This window comes from Nyctibius grandis, chromosome 3, assembly GCF_013368605.1.
Source record: "Nyctibius grandis isolate bNycGra1 chromosome 3, bNycGra1.pri, whole genome shotgun sequence".
Classification (NCBI taxonomy): Eukaryota; Metazoa; Chordata; class Aves; order Nyctibiiformes; family Nyctibiidae; genus Nyctibius; species Nyctibius grandis.
Window position 1 is genome coordinate 69,527,659 of NC_090660.1, and position 22,890 is coordinate 69,550,548.

Below are 22,890 nucleotides of genomic sequence, written 5' to 3' on the forward strand. Positions count from 1 at the left end.
AAACAACAAAAAAAAAAGATCAATGATCGATGGCCGGCTGAACATGAGCCAGCAGTGTGCCCAGGTGGCCAAGAAGGCCAACGGCATCCTGGTTTGTATCAGGAATAGTGTGGCCAGCAGGACTAGGGAAGGGATCGTCCCTCTGTATCACACCAGGGTGTGGTGAGGCCACACCTTGTATACGGTGTTCAGTTTTGGGCCCCTCACTCCAAGAAAGACATTGAGGTGCTGGAGAGAGTCCAAAGAAGGGCAACGAAGCTGGTGAAGGGTCTGGAGCACAAGTCTTACGAGGAGCAGCTGAGGGAACTGGGGTTGTTTAGCCTGGAGAAAAGGAGGCTGAGGGGAGACCTTATCGCTCTCTACAACTACCTGAAAGGAGGTTGTAACAAGGCGGATGTCAGTCTCTTCTCCAAAGTAACAGGTGACAGGATGAGAGGAAAAGGCCTCAAGTTGTACCAGGGGAGGTTTGGATTGGACATCAGGAAAAATTTCTTCACTAAAAGGGTTATCAAACATTGGAACAGGCTGCCCAGAGAAGTCATGGAGCCACCATCCCTGGACGTATTTAAAAGACGTGTAGATGTGGTGCTTAGGGACGTGGTTTAGTGGTGGACTTGGCAGCGCTAGGTTAACAGTTGGACTTAATGATGTTAAAGGTCCTTTCCAACCTAAACGATTCTATGATTCTATAAGAAATAAGGGGCTGTTCCAGTTACACCAGGCGCAGCTCCAGACACACAGGTTGATGTAGCTGCCCTGCCAACCACACTGAAATCTAACACTGCTATGAGCTCTGCCATCGCTGCAGGTGAGGTCAGTTTAGCCACAGTCGGCTGCAAGCTCTTTCAGCTCTTTGCCTGTCACGCTTTTCTAACTGGCTCTTTTACATGTACATAATCTGCCTGTTCAACTTCGGTGGTTGTTCAGTTGTGCATTTGTATAACTGTACTTCCACTGTTGTCCAATTAATTTATTTTTCCGGTGTTACCAGCAGGATATTTTTCCTCAATGCAAAATCTTGTAGTTTGAGCTGGATAAACCTTATATATGAAAAGTTTAAGAATCACAGAATCACAGAATCACAGAATGTTAGGGATTGGAAGGGACCTCGAAAGATCATCTAGTCCAATCCCCCTGCCGGGGCAGGATTGCCTAGACCATATCACACAGGAACGCGTCCAGGCGGGTTTTGAATGTCTCCAGAGAAGGAGACTCCACAACCTCTCTGGGCAGCCACAACCTCTCTGGGCAGAAACGGGATTTCCTTGCATTGTTCATTAGGCAAGATATACCCAAAGAGAGTCATAAATGCTGCTTACATTTTGAGGCAGAAACAGGTCATTTGCATTTGCTATTTTTAATTTCTTTTTTGTTGTATGACAGAGAGGCTAGAAAATACATGTAGTAGGGGAGTTATTTGATCTGCAATTACAGAATCACAGAATGGTTGGGGTTGGAAGGGACCTCTGGAGATCATCTAGTCCAACCCCCTGCCAAAGCAGGTTCCCCTAGAGCACATTGCACAGGGTCGCATCCAGGCAGGTTTTGAATATCTCCAGAGAAGGAGACTCCACAACCTCCCTGGGCAGCCTGTTCCAGTGCTCTGTCACCCTCAAAGAAGTTTTTCCTCATATTCAGATGGAACTTCCCATGTTTCAGTTTGTGCCCGTTTCCCCTTGTCCTGTCACTGGGCACCACTGAGAAGAGTCTGGCCCCATCCTCTTGACACCCACCCTTAAGGTATTTGTAAGCGTTGATAAGATCCCCCCTCAGTCTTCTCTTCTCCAGACTAAACAGACACAGCTCCCTCAGCCTCTCCTCCCTAAGAGAGATGCTCCAGTCCTCTGATCATCTTTGTAGCCCTCTGCTGGACTCTCTCCAGTAGTTCCTTGTCTTTCTTGAACTGGAGGGCCCAGAACTGGACACAGTACTCCAGGTGTGGCCTCACTAGGGCAGTGTAGAGGGGTAGGAGAACCTCCCTCGACCTGCTGGCCACACTCTTCCTCATGCACCCCAGGATAGCATTGGCCTTCCTGGCCACAAGGGCACATTGCTGGCTCATGGTGAACTTCTTGTCCACCAGAACTCTGCAGAGCTGCTTTCCAACAGGTCAACCCCCAACCTGTACTGGTGCGTGGGTTATTCCTCCCTAAGTGCAGGACCCTATGTTTGTCTTTGTTGAACTTCATGTGGTTCCTCTCTGCCCAGCTCTCTAGCTTGTCCAGGTCTCACTGAATTGCAGCACAGCCTTCTGGTGTATCGGCTACTCCTCCCAGTTTTGTGTCATCAGCAAACTTGCTGAGGGTACACTCAGTCCCTTCATCCAGATCACTGATGAATAAGTTAAACAGGACCAGACCCAGTACTGACCCCTGGGGAACATCACTGGCTACAGGCCTCCAACTAGACTCAGCACCGCTGATCACAACCCTCTGAGCTCTGCCATTCAGCCAGTTCTCAATCCACCTCACTGTCCACTCATCTAACCCAATTACAATTGTATTTGTATGAAAGGAAACTCTGTTTTCTGCGTGTTTCTATAATACCAATCTCTAGTCTAGTTTCTATAATACTGCTCTAAAAAGTAAAAATTTAGAGGGGGGCCTCTAAAATATTATTATAATAACTGCTTTTCATTAGAGCAGTATTATAATGTTTCTGGAAAAAAATGGTTTAAATTTTATTAGAAAAATCAGTCTTATACATCATTCAAAACCAGTCATATCTCTGAATAATAGTTTTGTCTGTCACCTTGAGACCCCAGAAAATACTCTTAAGGCAACTGTGACGGAAGTCAACTTATAGAAATTAATTTTTACTCCAGCTCACTTCAGCTAAGCTGCAGATAATACAGGGATGCTGCTGTAAGATGAAACAGCCCAAGAAAAACTTGAACTTTGTTAGCAAACTGTTAACAGCTGTCTGAGATAGGGGAGATGTAGGCTCAAATCCCCACTTTGACAGGTAATCAGTGCTCTGATTATGTATCCCCTGTCCAAGGCTAGTGCTCTGCTCTTGAGTTGCAGCACAGCCCCTAGCATCAGCTATCAGAGGGCATGGAGTTTGAAAGGTTGTGCAAATTGAGTGACTGAAGTGTATTGATTGATGATGCTAATGCACTTGAAAAATAGGATAGTCAGAGAAGGGTGCTGTCTAGTCCTTCTGCATAGTGTGTGCAATACAAGGAATGCTTTCAGATTCTGGTTACTCTTAATTCCTCTTGCTGCTTCATCTGTGTCCATTTTAGTATTTGATAGCCCTTTCTTTTAGTTCCTTTCCTCACTCAGCTTAAGCTCAGGCTCTGAATCTTAGCTTATGTTGTTGGAGTGCACTATGTAAGACTGCATGGTTTGAATTCCTGTTCATGTCCAGGCAAATCAGTCAGCATCTTGATTTGCTTTAGTTTATCATCTCCTATGCATGTCGAGTCTCTGCTGGGAGAAAAATCTTTCTGCCTGTATACAGCAATTATAGTTAAGATGTTCGAGTAAACACTCCTATGTCTTAGGATAGATTTGAGATTTTTTTTCAGGACAGGGTTCTTGTCTTTTTGCTCCAGGGTGTCACGGTTTAAAGCTGGGCCGGCTATTAAACCTGTGGCAGACGCTCTCTGTTAACCCTCCCCCCCCCACCCAAAGGGAAAGGGAAAGGGAAAAGGAGAGAGACTTATGGGTTGGAAAGTTAAAACAGTTTTAATAAACTATAATAATCAAAAAGACTATAATAGTAATAATAGAAATAATCAAATATATACAAATATATACAAAACCAAGATCGAGCTCCCCCGATGTCGGCCACGTCACCACCGGCACTGCAGGGCAGGCTCCGGGAAGGCCCAGGCTGGGCCCAGCGATGGTCGAGAACTGGATTCAGGGATGCACAGATCGGGATCGGGGGCAGCAGGAAAACGGACAGAGTCCTCCCTGGACACTGGCCAAAGGCTCAAGCCGCAGAAGCAGCCCGAAGCAGCAACAGCACCCAAACACAGCAGAAGAAGCCAGGGAAGGGGAAGAAGAAGGGCCGAGACCCTCGTGATCCCCCCGCTTTATACTGAGAATGACGTGTATGGGATGGAATACCTTCGTTGGTCAATTCTGGGTCACCTGCCTTGTCCGCTCCTCCCTGCAGGTGCGACCCCCCTTCGGCTCTTCACTCGTAAGCAGTGAGGAATTTAGCAGTGACCTTGGTTTCTCTAAGAACAAGTACAGCAAGAGCCTTTCTGCATAACATCCCTACCGGTGCCTCAGCGATAACTACAAACTTCGAGTGTTATCAGTCCTAGAAGGAGACACTGTCTGCAAAACATGCAGTTACTTTCAGAAAGTGCAGTTACTGAGAAGAGACTTAGATGAAAGTAAAAATCACTGAAAGGAAAATTGGCCTGGTTTGAGCCAAACCAGGACACAGGGAAATAACTCACCTGTCTATCCTGTACCCTTTTCCAGATGTGCAAGAAATATTTGTGGAGAAGCAGCATGGGATGAGAATGGATTTATTTTAATCCAAAGAGTAGATTTAGTTTTCTAGTGAAAACGGGCAAATGTTTTATATATTTCCTTAGATGCTACAAAAAGTTTTAGGAAGTTGAGGGGAAAGATTATATAGGTATTAGAAGTACAAGAAGGGAAAACAAAGCACAAAAATTACCTTTCTTGGTGTCTGAAGTTAACAGACTTGGTTGAATTTAATGGCATATTGGATAGATTACACAAAGTTCCTCCGCTCCCACCAGTAAGAAAATCCCACCGCTTGTAAAAACACGTTCTGCTTTGTAGCAAGTTTCAGTATTCTGCAAGCTGTATTAGGAAGACAACGCTGCCTGTGTCCACCTTTCCAAACAGGCATTTAGGTTCAATCCATACGGGGACAGCACTGTTGCAGTACTGCATTTTTAGGCAAACCACCAGTGATGATAAACCTCAGGGCTGCATTCCCTAAGTTCGCTCCCCCCAGCCCACTCCCTGCTCACTGGGAGATCTGGGTGAGTACAGCACATCTGTACTGCAAACACACTATGATGCAGGGATTCTCATGCTGGGGGTAGCCACTAAACCAGTACTGTATGGTGCAATCGTGCATGAATGTACCAGCTCAGACTTGAAACTACTTTCTACATGTATTCGCACAGTGCTACACTTAACTAAAGCTTTTTTTCTCTCTTTAAGAGACTTTTCTTTTTCTGTTGGGGCAAAGTCTTGGATGTAGCATTCCTACTTTCTAGGGTACTGAATCACTAAGCTGATATGTTTGTAGGAATCTAATATCTGGTTTAATGGGATTATTTCTCTTTGTATAGTCTCTCTAGAAAAATGGCCTAAGCAGCAGGTCTTTAGCCAAAGCGAGACAGTTCCTCTTCTAACACTGCCTTGCGCGGGGTCCAACAGGGAACGTGCCCACCGAGGGGTGGACTCTGGTGGGACAACACCGACTCTGAGATTCTGCTCTGAGACTGGACCATGAACTGCTCATAACATAAACCCACCGATCGACACAAAACTTCTGAGGCTCTCAGATGTATGTAAGTACTTGTTTTAGGAACCAGGCAAATCCTGGCTACATGATTTCCTTTCAGGGAATTTAGCTATTGCATTATACATAGGTTTTCTTCTTCAGTCTTTCTGACTTCAGAATATCCTCAAAGACACAGGGGAACCTTCAAGAGTTTAATTGTTTTCTTCTGTTGAATCTGTAGAAACTTGTAAATTAAACTGGTAACACCAGTTATTAGTCATCATTGCCATAGGACATTGTTTTTTACTGTATGCTGTAAAAACAATGAAATAAACATAAGCATTCTAATCACTTTTACGACGTTTATCAAATCGCTCCAGTAAAGCCTTCCATATGCTGCCTGGGATTGTTTGGTGCTTCCTTATGAGAGTCTGGACAGCAGTCTTTGTCTGAAAAGAGAAGAGAAAGTTGCCTTTACAGACCTGCTTATGCAAGGAAGAACAGTATAATCACTGACTTCTTCTCAGAGGTTCAAGAGGAAATTCACACATAAGATCTACTTTAAGAAAAAAGTCTTTTATATTAGCTAGTTGTCCTAAAAACACTTTCCTTGGAAAGGAAAGGAATAAAAACATCGATTTCAGGTTGGATAGGCTCAAATTATTGAGATTTATCAAACCCGGGCATTACTAAGTCAAAGTAGCTTTTAACACAGGCAAGCATTGAGTTTGTGCGATCTCCCTCCCTGAAGGTTTTCATCAAAAGTGCTGGATAAAGCCTGACTAACCTCGTCTGATCTCATAGCTGACCTTGCTAGGACCAGGAATTTGGAGTAGAGACCTCCACCTGTCCTTCCCAATGTGAATTCTTCTGTAATTGTATCATATAGAGCATGCCCATAATAAGATAATTCATATCTAAATTTTGTTTGTTTTTACTCTGCGTGAGGTTCAAATGCAAGTTTGTGAAGAGAATGCATAAAATATTCTGTATTTCTACTAGGGATAAGAAAGAATCTCCTTTAATTTTTCCTCATGTATTTAAACTTGAAATAAGGGTAGCTACATACTGCAGTGATCTACCCCAGAGTGATGGTAGAATATCACTGGGAATATAAGAAAAGAGTAGCCAAGCCTTTCCTGACAGATTCATGTCCTGACTCCTTTCCAGGAGAGGATCAGATTGAGGTCGGTCAGGCCACTGCTCATCTCAAACCCCATCTGAGTTGTTTTTTAACTAATATGAGCCACGGAAGACCTAACCGTACTCCTGCTGCAGTGGGTGGTCAAAGGCTTGACTTTTAGTAAAGAAAATCGATGTCATGGGAAATTTCAATTTCAGTTTTACAAGTACACAAAATACTATTCCCCTAAAGTACAATATGGATAACCATGAGGGCAGTCTTAGCACTAATATTGCTTCCAGCCTCCTATACCTGCTAAGACCAAACTCCACTCCTGGTTGCTGGGGCAGTTCCCTTGTAAGACACCAAACCTGTCTTTCTGGTTTCACTGCTGTGAAGCCCAGAACAATCTGCAGTAGATCCTTAAAACAAAAAAAAAAAAAAAAGAAAAGAAAAGCTAGCCTTCTGGCATCTTTTTGCGGGTAGCAAGGTGTTTTTTCCTAACAAGTGTTTTGATCTGTGTATTCCTAGGCCATAGCAGATTTTTTTTTTTACATAAAGCCCTCCTTTCATCTTCTATGAAAAATTTTTAAAAATACATTTCCTGTATAGATTAGTATTTTGAAAAATGCCTAAACCCTGGATCTATAAACGTTTTTATGCTCCTGGGCACCGCTGATTTCACCAAGTTGTAGGTTCTCAAAATATTTTTATATTTTGGATTAATTTTTTTTTTTTAACATTTTCCTTCTGACGATGAGACTGAAGCTCTTGTGGAACTTCGTTTCTAGAGCCCTATGTTATTTAGAGAAGATTCTCAAAGTTATTTGTTATATATGAAATTTATTTTCCTAGTTACTGAAAACATAGTTTACATCATTTCAGTTATCAAAGGCATGGGAGAAACAAAGTTAGCATCCCAAGAAAACAGAGCTCACACATTCTGAAAGGATGAGGGCATCCCAATCAACTATTACTATGTCAATACTTACTTGCAGGTATCTGTACATTAAATAATCCTAGAGCTCAACTGCCCGTTGCTTTAACAAGCTAGGAAAAGTGTATTTGGCTTTATTGAAGCATACAAAAAACTAGTTTCAAGTGCATACATAATAGAGGGCAAAGTATGTAGTTCAATAATGCAAGGAGAGCTAACTTACCTTTTCAACTAATTCCTCTGTAGTTATATTTGGATCATAAGGGATTGGCTCCCCAATGTATGTGCGGAATTTAACGGGAAGTCCTCCGTACGGAGGAGTAAACGGCAATCGAGTACTTTCATACAACTGTCTAAAAAGTCCTGAAATAGTTTAAGGGAGGAAAAAGTGTGATTACAGTCACAGAAAACACAATCCAAACTTGAAATCTGATTAATATGGAAGGCTTCTTAAAAATGCATGCTTTATCTGACAGTCAAGAAGAAATTACAGGATTTAGGTAACTGTCCACCAAAACAAAGCTCAATAGACTTCATGGATCACTGAAATAAGACTGCATTAAAGAACCAAATCACACAGCACAACCCAGTTATACGCAAGTTATTTCCATATCTGAGATACCTCTGACCCACAGCAAGTGTGTTAAGAGAATCCAAAGTAAGCAGAAGTCTGAAAAGCAAAATCTAAGAGAAAAGTGAGAGAAATCTGAGAGAAAAGTGAAGAAAACATTCCAAATACTTAAAATATATTTTAAAGTTCTTACTTCTTTCTTTAAACATCCTATATCCTTCCCGGACATTTTGAGTATACATTGGAATGATGGGCTAAGGAATCACAAAAAAACCCCGAAAAGGTGGAAATGTTATACCAGGTTTGAATTTATGCTTTAGTGCCTGTTAATGCAGCTAAGAAAAACACTTGAATACAGAGGATAATTATCAGTCAATTAAGCAGCAAACAAGGAATCTTGTTAAAAAAAATAAACTCCGGAACAGAAATAAAATTCTATTTCTCAGCTCCCACAAACATTGCTGTTTTAAAGTTACCATCTGTAAGGAAAATGACTAACATGGTATTAGAAGTTTATACCTTTCATTTTGAATGTACTTATAAAAGTTAACTGAGATTCTAAAAAAATAACTTGTATATTATAGATTTATTGCAGTATCACTGACTGAAACATATAATGAAGTTTTGCAGTTTCTCTGTCTAAAGTTTACATCATGTGTGGTGAATGGGAAAGTATTCAGTTCGTGAAGTCTTGCAGAAAGCAAGTAGACGTTCACATTTGGCTCATCTCATCTGCATCTCAAAGTAAGGTCTCACTGAAGCAGTAACGTTTGGATAATACCCCACTGGAAAAAACTTCCGCAGACCCCTTGGACAAATAAGGCAATTGTATGTCCTCATTGACCTGGACTACACGCCTTCTGGGGGGCAGATCCTCAGGCAGTTACAGAACAAGTTTGCTTCATTATTGTGACTAAAAAGAAAGACTCTTGAGATACCTGAACTTGAAACAGCCATGTCTTACAGCCTGAGGTAAGACTTCATAGTTTGTAGACAAACTAACAGTGAATGTATCCATACATACAATGACTTTTTTCCCCTCTATTATCCCTTCTCATTTTTTTGAAACCGTATTTTGAGCATGTTGTTGGAATTACTTGTCCAGAAGGTAATGAAAGAACACCTTTATGCTGTTAAGAATCACTACCACAGAACAGAAACCACAGGACGAGAAAAAAAAAAAGCAAGAAAAAGTCCTAACTAGAGCCTAACAAAGAACTCAAAGTGATGGAAGCCATTTAAAGGAAAAAAACCCTGACAGGTAACAAAAATATCAAACAAACATAAAGTTGTAATAGTAAATCCTTCAGAATGAGAAATTATGAGAAATTATTAGAAATAAACCCTTAAAAATAATCAGTGATGTCTTTTGAAAGCATATTAACTACTGGATATTAAAAATACCACGCTTAGCTTCAGCTATTAATTGAATACTGTATGTCTAACATTTAAAATGTTTGAAACCTACCTATCATACGGACAAAACACTTTAAATTTTAGACATAGTGCAAGAGAGTCAGATCTTAGGATATAAAGAAATCTGGCAACCATGAAAGTTACTCACATACAATGATCAGCCAATGAAGTACACAGTGGGCAGCAACATTCAGTCCCTAAGCTGACAAAAACAGGTACGCACATGAAAGCTTTTGTCTGTAAAGCAGCACGATCAGATCTGCAGTAACCCACAGATTTAGACCTGCTGTGCTGGAACTGAGCTGGATCACACCCAGCCAGCTTGAAAATCACAGAATCACAGGGTAGTTGAGGTTGGAAGGGACCTCTGGAGATCATCTAATGCAAACCCCTTGCACATACGTAGGAATCCAGTTACTACTATGGGCCTAACTTTATGTAAAAAATAGCATGTAAGGTTAATATTGCCCCCTCTACTGTTAATGCAGAGCACTTCTTTTTTTTTTCAAGTGTTTAGTTATCTAACGTGTGTCTGATCACAGATTTCCAGAGAAATATCAAAGGTCCCCAAAATTCAGTGGAGCCTGCAAGCTGCTTACAGTGATGCCCACCATTCTGGGATCCAGTCAAACTTCCTGATCATAAAAAAAAAAAAAAAAACTGAATGAGTGAAATAATAAGCGATCCAAGAGCCAGCAGCACTGAAAAGGCAAGCTCAGGCTAGTAGGTGTCAAAGGAGAAAATACTCTCTCTGCCCTCCAGGTAACAGATAATCCTACATAGTGTCTGTTTTACCAAACATGTTATACAAATGACCACAAGAAACTTTTGCACTGCAAGAATATTATCCTCAATGAATACCCAATTTATTAAATAAAAAAAAAACCACAAACTCTGTCAATAGAAGGTGCTAGTAATTTTAGGTGCTACTATTCAGCTATTTCCATGTGCTTCTAAATTATGGAAGACTGGAAGGATTAAGAGGATTACTAGCAAGGATTTTTGTGATGTGTTTTGATCAGGGTGGCACTTTATATTAAGGGTGCTCAGAGTTTCTGAATTCAATTTTTATTTAAAAAAAAAACTTATTACATTGTACAATTACACTACAAGGTTACAAGTGAAGTGAAAACATCTGGGAAAAGATTGTTCAAATGTTTGAAATAGCTTGAAAGACAGATGTGAAAGCAAAATTATTAGAAATCACTCAAGTTGTTAAAGTCACACCTCTTTCTGACTGAGCTTATTATTAAATTAACACTTAAGAGGAAAGACTATAAGGGAATTCAGAATGCCCATATGAAATTCATGAGAAAGCAGCAGAAAGCTCATAGCAGAACAGATGAAGCCTGGATGTCTACCAGTATTGTTGGACACAAAGAGCACTAGGTATGCTAAGTCTAAAGTAAGACAGAAAACTCACCTCTAGTGGTGACAATGCCACTTCTCATGTGGCAGTTAGGAAAAAGACAGGGTTGCTGCTCTTTCAGCTCTGTGCCATCCCAAAGAAAATTATTTCCCAGAGACTATATCAAAGAAACAGCCTCACATGTGAAATTAGACGGAAGAACTCAGAGCCAGTGGTAGAAGTCTGTATTTGTAGATATCATCATCAATATGGCAAATATAACCGAAACTGTGGCCGTGTATACATTAGCAGAGTGCAAACCAATAGAAGCACATCTCTAGAGGATGCTGAGCATCTGACATCAACAAAGAACACATTTCAGTGCTCTGTTTTTATGCAGAACTACTTCTTGTCTGGTACCATTGACTGAATGCCCATTTACAACTGGAGGGTATTAGGTCCCACTTCTGGTTTAGTTTCAGCCAAAAGGAACGCAGCTTGGGTATTCTAACATGTTCCATGATGTGAATGAAAGCATGGTAAGTGAGGGAGATGGAAAAACTACTTCAAAAGTGCACATGTAATTCAAACTCAAACACTGATGTAGTCATACCTTCTGTTAGTTGATACAATCTTTCACAAACATGAAGGAAAATAAGGGTAAGAACAAAATCCAGGACTCTCCCAGAATAAATGAGAAAAAAGAATGAAACTTTATGGCAATATGGAGAAGGACCACAGTGAAGATTCCTGAAATAGAGTCAAGACAAGAAACTGGATGCCTGCATGATGGAACTGTAGACATGGAACTGCAGAGATGGATGCCTTGCAACAGTCAAGAAAAAGCTATGCAGTTCTATAAAACTCTTGCTCCGTATGGATTGATGTGCTTGAGGAAAGTGGTGGGAAAAGGAAAAGAAATCCTTACTCCCAAACCTTTTCTTCTGTCTGGAAGATTTTCCAACAGACACTCCTAAGCTGCATTTTATAATGAAGCATACATGCAATAAGCATAAACTGGGATTGGTAACGTATAATACTCACCACTTTTGCATCTAGAGCGACCTGAGCAAAGCCTTTTCGATTTCCCCACACAAGCTGATAACTTTCGTCACTGAATAGCGCTTCTCTAACTCCACCTGGTGAGATGGACACCAAGTGTCCATTCTTCAATGCCATGAGACACTCCTCCCTTGTACCTGGCATAACACCTGCCACTTCCAATAATAATTTAAGTCCTGCAATACATAAGTGGCAAATACATATTATTGTAACAACATATCACAAATACTGCTTGCATGTAGGAACAAGATCACAGCTAAATGAAAATCTAATAGCTATGTATTTAGACCAAGGCAAATTTGTACGAAGGAAGCAAAACACCTACAGAGTAAATATTGGCAAAATGACAAATACATGAGAGTGTCTTTGCCCAAATGTTATGAAGATGAACCAGCTTATCAGGAGCATCTCAATAAACTAACGCCTCTACATGCTATTTTCCATAATTATCAAAACACCAGCTGTGCAACCAAAACTTGTGCATCTTAACTAGAAATCTAAACATCTATTCCTCCCTCCTTTTTAAATATTTTAATACAGAAAAAATGTAAATTTTCAGTACAATAAAGATTACTACAAAAATAAATACCTGACAAGACACCATTTTTAGTGTTCTTTTAAAATGTGATGTTTAACATTTTAAACGTTGAGGTTTTGACTTGTTAAATTGAGTATTTTGTGGTTAAATTGCAAACTACGTGGATCAAATTGGACTGCTGTATGACTCCTAAGATGCATGAATGGCAGAAGTTAGCAGGGCAGTTTCAGCACTGCATGAACAGGTCAGTGAATCTCCTTCCTTTGTTTCCATAACTGGGATTTCTCCAAAAGACAGATTGAGAACCATAGACGCACTCTATGCTTTCTTATATTATCTTCACATTTTAAATCTATCAGTTTGGAACTCCCATAGAGAGCTTCAGCAAACAAGGGCTTCCCCAGTCTTGAAATTCATTATTCCAACATCATGGTTTGAAAAAAAAATTGTTTATATTAATAAATGTAAATGACAACTATGGACTGCCAGAATGGGTGTCTAGCACTGCAACTTTGACAAAGGTTCGCAACAGAAACTTTGGAAGGCAGTGGAAAACAGTGCTGCATCTTGTAATTGCATTGTATTTAATCTTATTCAAGACATCATGTTTGATAAATCTTTCTGTCAAAGACAGATGCTGACTTTGTTTAATCCCTTTGTGAACTCACATGTATTCCTGTTTTACCCTGCAGCCAGAAATGCCAACTCCTTATTAAGTGAATAGGTACTTCCTTTGCTTGGCTTTAAAACTTTTGCCTGTTAAGAATTACGATGTATCTTCATATGAACATATTATCACTTCTTATTCCCCTTTTCCAGATCACACAGAATTTTATAACCCTCAGTCATGCAAGACTTCTGTCCTATGTACTAGCTCTCCAAAGAAATCCATGCCAGGCCTCTCATCATCCTTGTCCTTTTTTATATCTTTTATACTTTGCAGCTTTTCTGAGATGGGGAGACCAGAATTCCATGTGGTACTCAGGATGTGGGCACCATATGCGTGAGTACATAATGGTATTTGCTGTTTCTTCTTTTTCATGATAAGCCTAAAATTTTGTTTGTCTTTTGGCGATTGCTGAGACTGAAGCTGACATATTCTTAAAGTCATATAGAAAATTTAAAGCCTAATTACATGTGTATGTGTTTAGACTTGTTTTTCTTTCCTTCTGCACTCCATTATAACTCACACTGATTTTCATCCACCATTTCATCAGCCATTTAATTCACTGTTCGTAGATAACCATACTCTCTGTGTGGGCTTTTAATGCCTTGAAAAAAAAATGGCCAGTATAAAGCTTTGTCACCTCACTACTGATCTAGATAATGATTATTTGAACAATATAGGTGCCAGCACTGATCTTCATCAGTACACCTGGTGAATTCTGTGTCTTTGTGAAAATGAGCTATTTATTTCTACCCTTTACTTCCTACCTTTTAACCAGTTATTCATTCACAAGAAGACTTCTACCATAACTGTAATTAATGCAACAGACTGATGTTCAGCATATGCTCATGAGCATTCTTTAAAAAAACAATCTGTGAAGTGCAATATTTCTCTGCACAAAGCAGGTAAGTACGGCAGAGCAATAGAAGGTTAGGGAGAAGTTTCACTCAGTCTATTACTGTTAGCCACATTTTCTACTAAGGCAGCAAATGGGGAGGCCTAATCTCCATTATTTGTGGTCTGTTATACCAGATGCCTTTTTGGTAGCCTTTCTATAGGTTGACACCATATTTGCCACCTTCTGTTCCTCTAGCATAAAGATAATTCAAGCAATATGTTATGTACACATCAGTAGTCTGGAAATTGCACAGCTGAGAGTGTTGCTTGGTCCTGACAATAGTTACTATAATTTGTAATAAAAATCTGTGCTACGGGTACTTCAATTTGAAACAGTACCCTCTCATTTATGCCTTAAAAAAAGAAGTCTCCTTTGCAACATTCTGCTAAGCTTTATCTTCCTTTAGGGATCCTCTTAAAAGCCAATAATCTCTTGATGACTTCATGCTTCTGATGCGTTTAGTACTACACAGTATTTACTAAGTATGCCTTTAGAAAATTCTTCCTCATCATCTTTCTACGGGTGCCTTAATATGTTCTTGCATCAAACTTCCTTGAGTTTATGCTCGTTGTTTTCAGTGTTTGGACACAACTTCTTTTTCTGAAGAATGTCCTTCTACTTTTAAATAGCTTCCTTTACTCTTTATTATTATTATAATTTTTAATATAAGTGGTATACAGGTGCTTTTACATAATCTCCCCGCTATTCCTTCTGGATGCTCCTTCTTTATGCCTTGTTTTTCTAAAAATGAATGAGGTTTGCTTTTCTGTATCTTCTCCTTTTCACAATGGAATTATTTCTTTCTTTCTCCATCTACAATGTGTTGAATATATTGTGGTAGTCAGCATTACAGAGCTCTCTTCAACAGTAAAATCTTCAAAGAAGTTTTGTGTCCTACTCCAGGCTTTGATCAAAAGATAGATTTGATGTCATACCCCACTTCAATGGCTACCCAGTGTAGAGGGCAAGTAGGTAATTGATATCCTATCATTTACTGGGCTCTTCTGCACTCATAGCCCATTGCTGACCAGCCTGCACTAGGTCAATAATATAGTCTATCCTACACTTTCTACTGAGGCACGGCGTTTCATCCCAAGGGGATTATATGATGTCTATTTGTTGGCTTTGGAGGGTCTGCCAGTGGATTTATAACCTTTTGCTTAAAAGACAAGATATGCTACTCTGTTTGCCCTTCTGCATCTACCAGCTTTTAGTTTAAAAGTCTAAAAGCAGTCTTTTAGTTTAAAAGCTCTCTTGAAACTGTAATCAATGTAAACCAAAACAGCAACAAGTTGAGTGAATCCAGGATGCTTAAATACAAGAGAACGTGTTCTTACCTGGTAAACGAAAGACAAAATGATCAGCTACTGACAGACAAAGTCTTTTCTTCCAAAGAAACAGCCTAGACAAAAAGTAAAGGTAGTCTATAGGAATAGCTCCATGGTAATACACAAGAATGCCCGGTCCTTCTGGTAGGTTTTCCACACCATGAAGCTCATAACCTGTTTGGGATGGAAAGCAATACACTGACAATGATAGCTGTAAATCACTGGCAATTTAAAGAAAACTGTTTACTGTCCTGTGTTAAATGACCTTCAGAGAGTTGTGAGACCCTCTGCAGTAACTTTTAAAAGAATTAAGTTCTGGACGGAACTTTTGGTCAATAGCAAAGAGAAAGCCCCTCAAACACCACAGGTTATTGGTGGACTAATTTGTTGGTCAGTTTAATCACTAGATCATACCTGAACCTGACATTTTCCGCGGTGAGGGAGCTCAATTAATTATTTCCCATTAGGAACCCTTCCCAGTCCAAAGCACAACAATTAAAAAAAAATTACTGTACTGGTGTGAAACCACTTCATTGGCAGAATGAGATGCAAAAAAGCAGTCAGGATGCTTACCTGAAATAGGAAGTATGAATCTCCATTCTGTGTCAGTCAAAATGAAAAGTTTGGGTTTTTACGTAATAAAAAGTTTCTCTGGTTGTGATGTTTAAGTCCAAACCAGAATCTGTAAGAATCCCAAAGAGAAGTTCTCTCCATGGGAATTAAATGTATTCACAGTGGAAGGGAATTTCCTCACAGACATGGACTTCTGTAAATCCCGCTCCTGCCTCTTCCTATGTTTGATTTAGGTTTTAGGTGGAGCCCGACTAGGAGGCTAATGTATACAAAGGCTTGGGAAAGCCACAGCTTCTGCCAACTAAGAGCTCTGTTCCACCATGTCTGCCTTCATCTCCATCCCTGCTACAGCTCCTATCAGTCCTAGGAAGAGGGGGAGAAACTTTTGTACTGCAGGATGTTCAGAGATTAAGGGAAAAAGCTGTGAGGAAGGATAGCAGCATAGGTAACAACCTGTTACTCTTCATCCTTAGGGCAGCAACGTTAAGTCTTGCTAATATTCTTAAAACTACATCTGTGGGAAGAACAAGAGCCTAGCATGCTGATGAGGATTTTCCTAGGGAGCAGGGTGTGTTGAAAGTATCTGAACATTGAGTGTAATGAAACTGAAAATCAGGTTACTTTTAAATTCTGCCACACTACAAACTTAAATGTGGTATCTAATTACTTCTTTGTCCATACAGCTTTTAAAATTATTTTCAATTGTCATAACACAAAGTAGTTTTCGCCAACTAAAAACACACTAATTACATTTCCAACTAGTTGTTGTGTTTTGATAATTTATGAAGTGGGTTTTAAGCAGCTACTAAGGTAAAAATAAATCACACATCTCTTGCAGTTACGTTACTAGAACTAACATTAACTCTGCGCTTCACTCTGATACCACATACAGAGAAGTGAACCTGCCTACCCACTTAAGAGAAATTTACCCTATGTAAACTAATTTCTCCCTTTCATTCTGTTTATTCTGTATTGCAGTCAGTCTCTGAGGCAGAAACTTTTGGGTTAGATGCCATACAAAGTATAACAAACATCATTTCTTTGCATCCATTTGGAAGAAATAAAAAAAAATTAAAACTTACGTGTATTTACTATTTATTGTAATTCAAAGTTCAGACAAGTCATGTCATACTTACCATGCCATATTCTTGCATATATATCCCAAAAGCTTGCTATAGTTTTCCTTGCAGCATCCCAAACCTCACTCAAGGGATCTGCTTTTACCTCACCATTCTTCTGATATATTAAAAGAAAAATATTAGTAAGGTACATGAAAAAGAGGATTGTTAAAGGAACTATAAAAAAAAATAATATTGCACTTATTGTCAGTGAGATGATGACTACATGAAAAAAGTATTTCTTCAGGTACTCCACAACAGTCCATTCTTCCAGTACATAGGCAAGGCAGCTCAGGTCAGTCATCGCTATCTGTCCTGAAGCGCAGGATTCTTTTCTACCTATCATGTCCTGCATGGGGGAGAAAAAAAAACAGCTCTAATAATTTCTCTAATCATGGAAGTTTCTCAACTTAGGAAAAAGTTTTCTGTAGATATACCTGATGCCTATATTGGTATAGCACAGAGTCAAACATTTTGTCTCTCTGTTATGCTACGATAGCTGCTGGCAATTGCCAATCACTACTCCCTGTAAAGGGTGATGAGATTATCCTATGTATTCATGGATCTTTTTTATACAGCCAGATAACAGAGGCTGAAAGGATGAGGGCTGGAGTCCAAGGAAGCCTCAGGATCCATGCAACATGGCTGATCAGATGAGTTCTCTGTATAAGTATGCTTTACCTTTTAGAAGCTCAAAAGAAGGTAAGTGGTAAGTATTTCAGCAGCGTTAGCCAAGAAGACTGCTACCAGTGGCCTGGGCTCTCCCAGTCCTATGCAGAGGGTCCAGCCTGGGCTTCTGGTCCCTCTCAGTTTGGCAGCAGCCAGCAGTGAGGGGAACAAACAGTGGAGTGAGCAAAACCTGGGCAGCCATGGCTCCTTCCCGAGGCCTGGAGGTGCCTGGTGCCTGGGACAGCATTTGGTACTGCTGGTAGCACTGGGAAAAACAGCTCTTTGCCCCCCATCCACAAAACCATGCCAACATACCCTTCTTTCAGATTTTCCAGCCCTGGCAAAGGCCAAGTGGGCTCCATGGCCCTAGTGATACGTTGGCTCCCTAGTTAGTCTGTTCCTGCAGATGACCCTGCCTGCCTGACAGCAGGTAGTGGTTTCTCTGGAATGCAAGAACACTCCAGCATCGCTGGCTGATTTTAAAATTCTTGAGCATTAGCTGAGATTTAAATATTGCAATCTGGTTCAGTAATCCATAACTGAATACAGCTTTTATTTGCCTCAGTCAGGTTCCTACTTGTTTAACAAGTAAACTTTTCTGCTCCAACACCAGAACAAGTACCTACAAGAAACAAATCATAAAAGCCACAGTAAGTGTCAAGATCATAAAGTACAGCAAGTCCAGACTTTTCTGACTTTATGTCTTCAGTTGCGTACTTAGATGAGCAAACCTGTTACACACTACCCACTCCACTTTTGGTTTTCTTCTTTGAAGCCCTGGGTAGAATATAGGGGTGGACTGATGTAAAGCACAGCTCCATTCAGAATTATGGGTGACAAGGAATAAAGCAAACAGCAAAAGCAAAAAGCGGCCACAAACAAGCACTAGACTCTAACATGCAGTAAGGCAAGCAAGCCTCATGGCAAGCCCTGCTGATGAGTACCTGTAACAGCTATAAATTTGGTCTTGCACACTCCAGTCATATCTGTCCTTATCTCAAACCCGTCGAACTCCACATTGGGCACCAAAAAGGACTGTCGTGGTTTAACCCCAGTAGGCAGCTGAGCACCCCACAGCCACTCGCTCACACCCCGCCCCGGAGTAGAATGGGGGAGAGAATCAGAAGGGTAAAAGTGCAAAAACTCGTGAGCTGACATAAAGACAGTTTCATAGGTAGAGCACAAGCTGGAAGGATAGTAAACTAGGAGCTCAAAGGAAGCAAGCACTGTATTAAATGATACTCAGCATGGCACAAACAAACGAAACCAATGTGACAAAGAACATCACGAGAATTAATATAGAATTGTTTATATCCTCATGACTGATGCCTGACTAAGATATAGGAAGATCTGGAAATTGTCACTGAAAAGAGATTTTATTGATAACATGAAAGAAATAAAAGGAATAGTCTGCATGATTCAGATATTAAAATCTCTGCCTAGAAGGTGATTTATTATTTTTAAGAAGAATAAAGCTGATGGTGTGGTGCTACTCTACAGTAAAGAAGTTATTAATTGTTTACAGTTGCTGATAAGAGCAAGGACTACAAATCCTCAATGCCTGCGAAGCATGCTGTGCTGACAGGGCCCAGGAGAAGGCCATGCTAAGGGCTTGCCTCAGGCTACTGAATCAGAAATACTGAGCAGCACTTGGAATAACTCGTTCAGCCTGCAACATAGGGTGAAGAAAGCGAGCAGATTTTGCATTGTTGTGGGGGCTTCAGACTGGGAACACACACTACTACAGCCAGTAGCAAAACTGGCTTTAAACTGCAGATAAAATGTCCATATCCATAGTAAATGTACCAATAATAACCCCTACATGATATGGGGATTAATTTGGATATATTGATCACCGACAGGAACCTGGTGATCATGAGATTATATAATCTACCAACATTTTAAGATTAACAAATCGAGTTATCTTCTTGTACCTAACTTTCTTTTAAAAAACACCTGAAATTCCTTCTGGCCTAAGATTAACAAGTCCAGGTATCTTCTTGTACCTAACTTTCCTTTAGAAACCACCTAAAATTCCCTCTGGCCTCCTGATACTCATTTTTAGTAACTCTTGAAAGACTAGGGAAAATCCAGAGGACTGGAAGAAATTTAAGATTATGCCAAAGTCCCCAAACACAAGTAACCACAGAGCCAGCAGCCAGATAAATCGCTGGCAAGATTACTGAAAAGCTGGTATGTGATGGAGGTAACTAATGCCACTCATTATAATTTTGTGAGAAATGCACCTTGTAAACAAGTGCACCTCCATTCTTTGAGGAAATGAGAGGTTTAATAGCTTGTGCAGGTGTCATGCATTGTCAAAGAGTCACTTTAAGCCCCATGTGAGCTGCTGCTTGGAACTCGCCCTTCCACAAGCCCCTCACTGTATGTTCTCACCACCAGCCTGGTCTCCCAACAGGATCAGCTGCCTCGCTGCTAAACAGGATGACTGTGAAAATGCTGGCACGAGCAAAATCACTCTTGGGAACAGCCCAAACTGAAGTTGGCCTACAGGGATTATGAAAGTATATTACCAATGCCACTTGACATTTTGATTAAAAAAATAAAGCTCTTTAAATTTAACACATATGAAATGAATGATGTCATCAACTGACATGACAAAAAGTATCCATCAGTGGTGGGATCCCTATCAAATGGGAACTGAGTCTATGATGTCCTACATTCTTCAGCATTTTCAGAATTTTTTCCTCGTATTAATAGGATGTTTACACTGATCAATGTAAACAATGTAACATCCCACTGATTCCTCTTCCTCCGCCCCAATTTTTATGTAACAGAAAATTATTTGCTGGCTGGAAGACCACTACATTTAATCTTGGTTGCTTATAGACTACAGTATAAATGAACATAGTAACTTATTAATTTCTGATTTTAAGTTCAATGCAGACACTAAAAAACAGCTTTAGAACGAAATTAAAATACTTAAATGCGCAAAAGTATTTTTTAAAAACCTATAAAGCAGGTATTAACAGCACAGATTTGACTGAGAACATATGAAAGTAGTTGGGTACACATGGAGTGAGTTCACTTTACACCAGCTGGCTGGGTGGGTGGGATACAAGCTAATTCAGCATAAGTGGAGAAAGAATAAATGATTGACCGATTGAGGAAAAACTAGAAGCAGCATGGCTTTTTCTGGAGGTTGTGTGCTCAACCAGGTTTCAGTTCCTGCTCCCACAGTTCAGTTGTACACTACCTCCAACATTTCATAAGGAAAGAATGAACCCTGATCACTGAACCCTGACCCTGGTTTTTGGACCAGATGATGTGAGTCCAACATGGTAAATGCATCCCTCTGTACTGCCAGTATAACATCAAAGGACTACAACAGGACAGAACTTCTATTTTTTTCCATGTTCTACTAGCTATCTCTCACCAGCCCCTTGTTGAGTCCACACACACAATTTTGAAGAATTTCTATCAAACACCAAATAGGAAATTATTACGTAATTATTTGAGTGCCTGTTGCAAGGCTATTACTAAAGACCTGCTTGATTATGCACTGGAAGAAAATGCAAGAGTGTTACTGCAATGTGTTTACTCACGAACACATTTGCCTGACAAATTTGGTGGCCTTCTACGATGGTGTTACAGCGCTTGTGGATAGGGGAAGAGTAACTGATGTCATCTACCTGGACTTGTGCAAAGCATTTGACACTGTCCCGCATGACATCCTTGTCTCAAAACTGGAGAGACATGGACTTGACGGATGGACCACTCGGTGGATAAAAAACTGGCTGAATGGTCACACTCGAAGAGTTGTGGTCAATGGCTCAATGTCCAAGTGGACACCAGTGACGAGTGGCGTTCCTCAGGGGTCAGTATTGGGACCAGTCCTGTTTAACATCTTTGTCGGCGACATGGACAGTGGGATTGAGTGTGCCCTCAGCAAGTCTGCCGCCGACACCAAGCTGTGCCGTGTGGTCGACACTCTGGAGGGAAGGGATGCCATCCAGAGGGACCTTGACAGGCTTGAGAGCTGGGCCTATGCAAACTGCATGAAATTCAACAAGGCCAAGTGCAAGGTCTTGCATGTGGGTCGGGGCAATCCCAAGCACAAATACAGGCTGGGTGGAGAATGGACTGAGAGCAGCCCTGAGGAGAAGGACTTGGGGGTGATGGTTGATGAGAAGCTCAACATGAGCCGACAGTGTGCGCTTGCAGCCCAGAAGGCCAACCATATCCTGGGCTGCATCAAAAGAAGCGTGGCCAGGAGGTCGAGGGAGGTGATTCTGTCCCTCTACTCTGCTCTCGTGAGACCCCACTTGGAGTACTACATTCAGCTCTGGGGGCCCCAACATAAGAAGGACATGGAGCTGTTGGAGCAAGTCCAGAGGAGGGCCACGAAGGTGATCAGAGGGCTGAAGCACCTCTCCTATGAAGACAGGCTGAGAGAGTTGGGGCTGTTCAGCCTGGAGAAGAGAAGGTTCCGGGGAGACCTTATAGCAGCTTTCCAGTACCTGAAGGGAGCCTACAGGAAAGAGGGAGAGGCGCTTTTCACAAGGGCAAGTAGTGACAGGACGAGGGGTAATGGTTTTAAACTGAAAGAGGGTAGATTTAGATTAGATATTGGGAAGAAATTCTTTACTGTGATAATAGTGAGACAGTGGAACAGGTTGCCCAGAGAAGTTGTGGCTGCCCACTCCCTGGCAGTGTTTAAGGCCAGACTGGATGCGGCTTTGAGCAACCTGGTCTAGTGGAAAGGAGTCCCTGCCCATGGCAAGGGGGGTTGGAACTAGATGATCTTTAAGGTCCCTTCCAACCCAAACCATTCTATGATTCTGTGATTCTATAACTGCTCTGGTTTGCCCCCAGACTCAAAATTTAAGACAGAAATTTCTCTTCTGCTTTTATCAAATCTGAACCATGAGCAGCTCCCGTGTTCTTCAATACTGAATGTCCCATAAAAGGTTAACAAGTGGGTATAGTGTTTTGTGAACATTTTTTAAATTGTCTATATTTTTCTCCTCTAGTGATGTATTTGAAGCGTTACTGTTCTGAGTGATTTAATTGTTCTCCTAGAGAATAACATCTTGTGTTGACACGTGAGATGTTTGTTTGTGCTCCACCTATAAAGCATATCAAATTCCAGAGTAATAGCCGTACCTACAATGTAAAATTACAGGTGATGTCAGAGGGACACAGAACTAATGTCTCCCTACTTAAAGGG

At 40.7% G+C, this 22,890-nt stretch overlaps 1 protein-coding gene across 1 annotated transcript; it reads right to left on the reverse strand.

The window, feature by feature from the left end:
• Positions 1-5,795: 5,795 nt before the first annotated feature.
• Positions 5,796-17,376, reverse strand: LOC137661313 (DGAT1/2-independent enzyme synthesizing storage lipids-like). Its single transcript, XM_068396822.1, has 6 exons — positions 17,049-17,376; positions 15,349-15,513; positions 11,891-12,084; positions 8,276-8,336; positions 7,735-7,874; positions 5,796-5,900 (listed from the first exon to the last, which is right to left on the reverse strand). The coding sequence occupies exons 1-6, from the start codon at positions 17,374-17,376 to the stop codon at positions 5,796-5,798; spliced, it is 993 nt and encodes a 330-aa protein (XP_068252923.1).
• Between the last annotated feature and the right edge of the window lie 5,514 nt (positions 17,377-22,890).

Excerpts from the sequence above, each read along its gene's own strand:
- LOC137661313 (XM_068396822.1), bottom strand. The coding sequence starts at position 17,376 with ATGATAGGTAGAAAAGAATCCTGCGCTTCAGGACAGATAGCGATGACT. Across the intron at positions 15,514-17,048 it reads ATATGCAAGAATATGGCATG|GTTATGAGCTTCATGGTGTG; the intron begins GTAAGTATGACA and ends CATCCCAAACAG. Across the intron at positions 12,085-15,348 it reads TTTTGTCTTTCGTTTACCAG|GACTTAAATTATTATTGGAA; the intron begins GTAAGAACACGT and ends TATGTATTGCAG.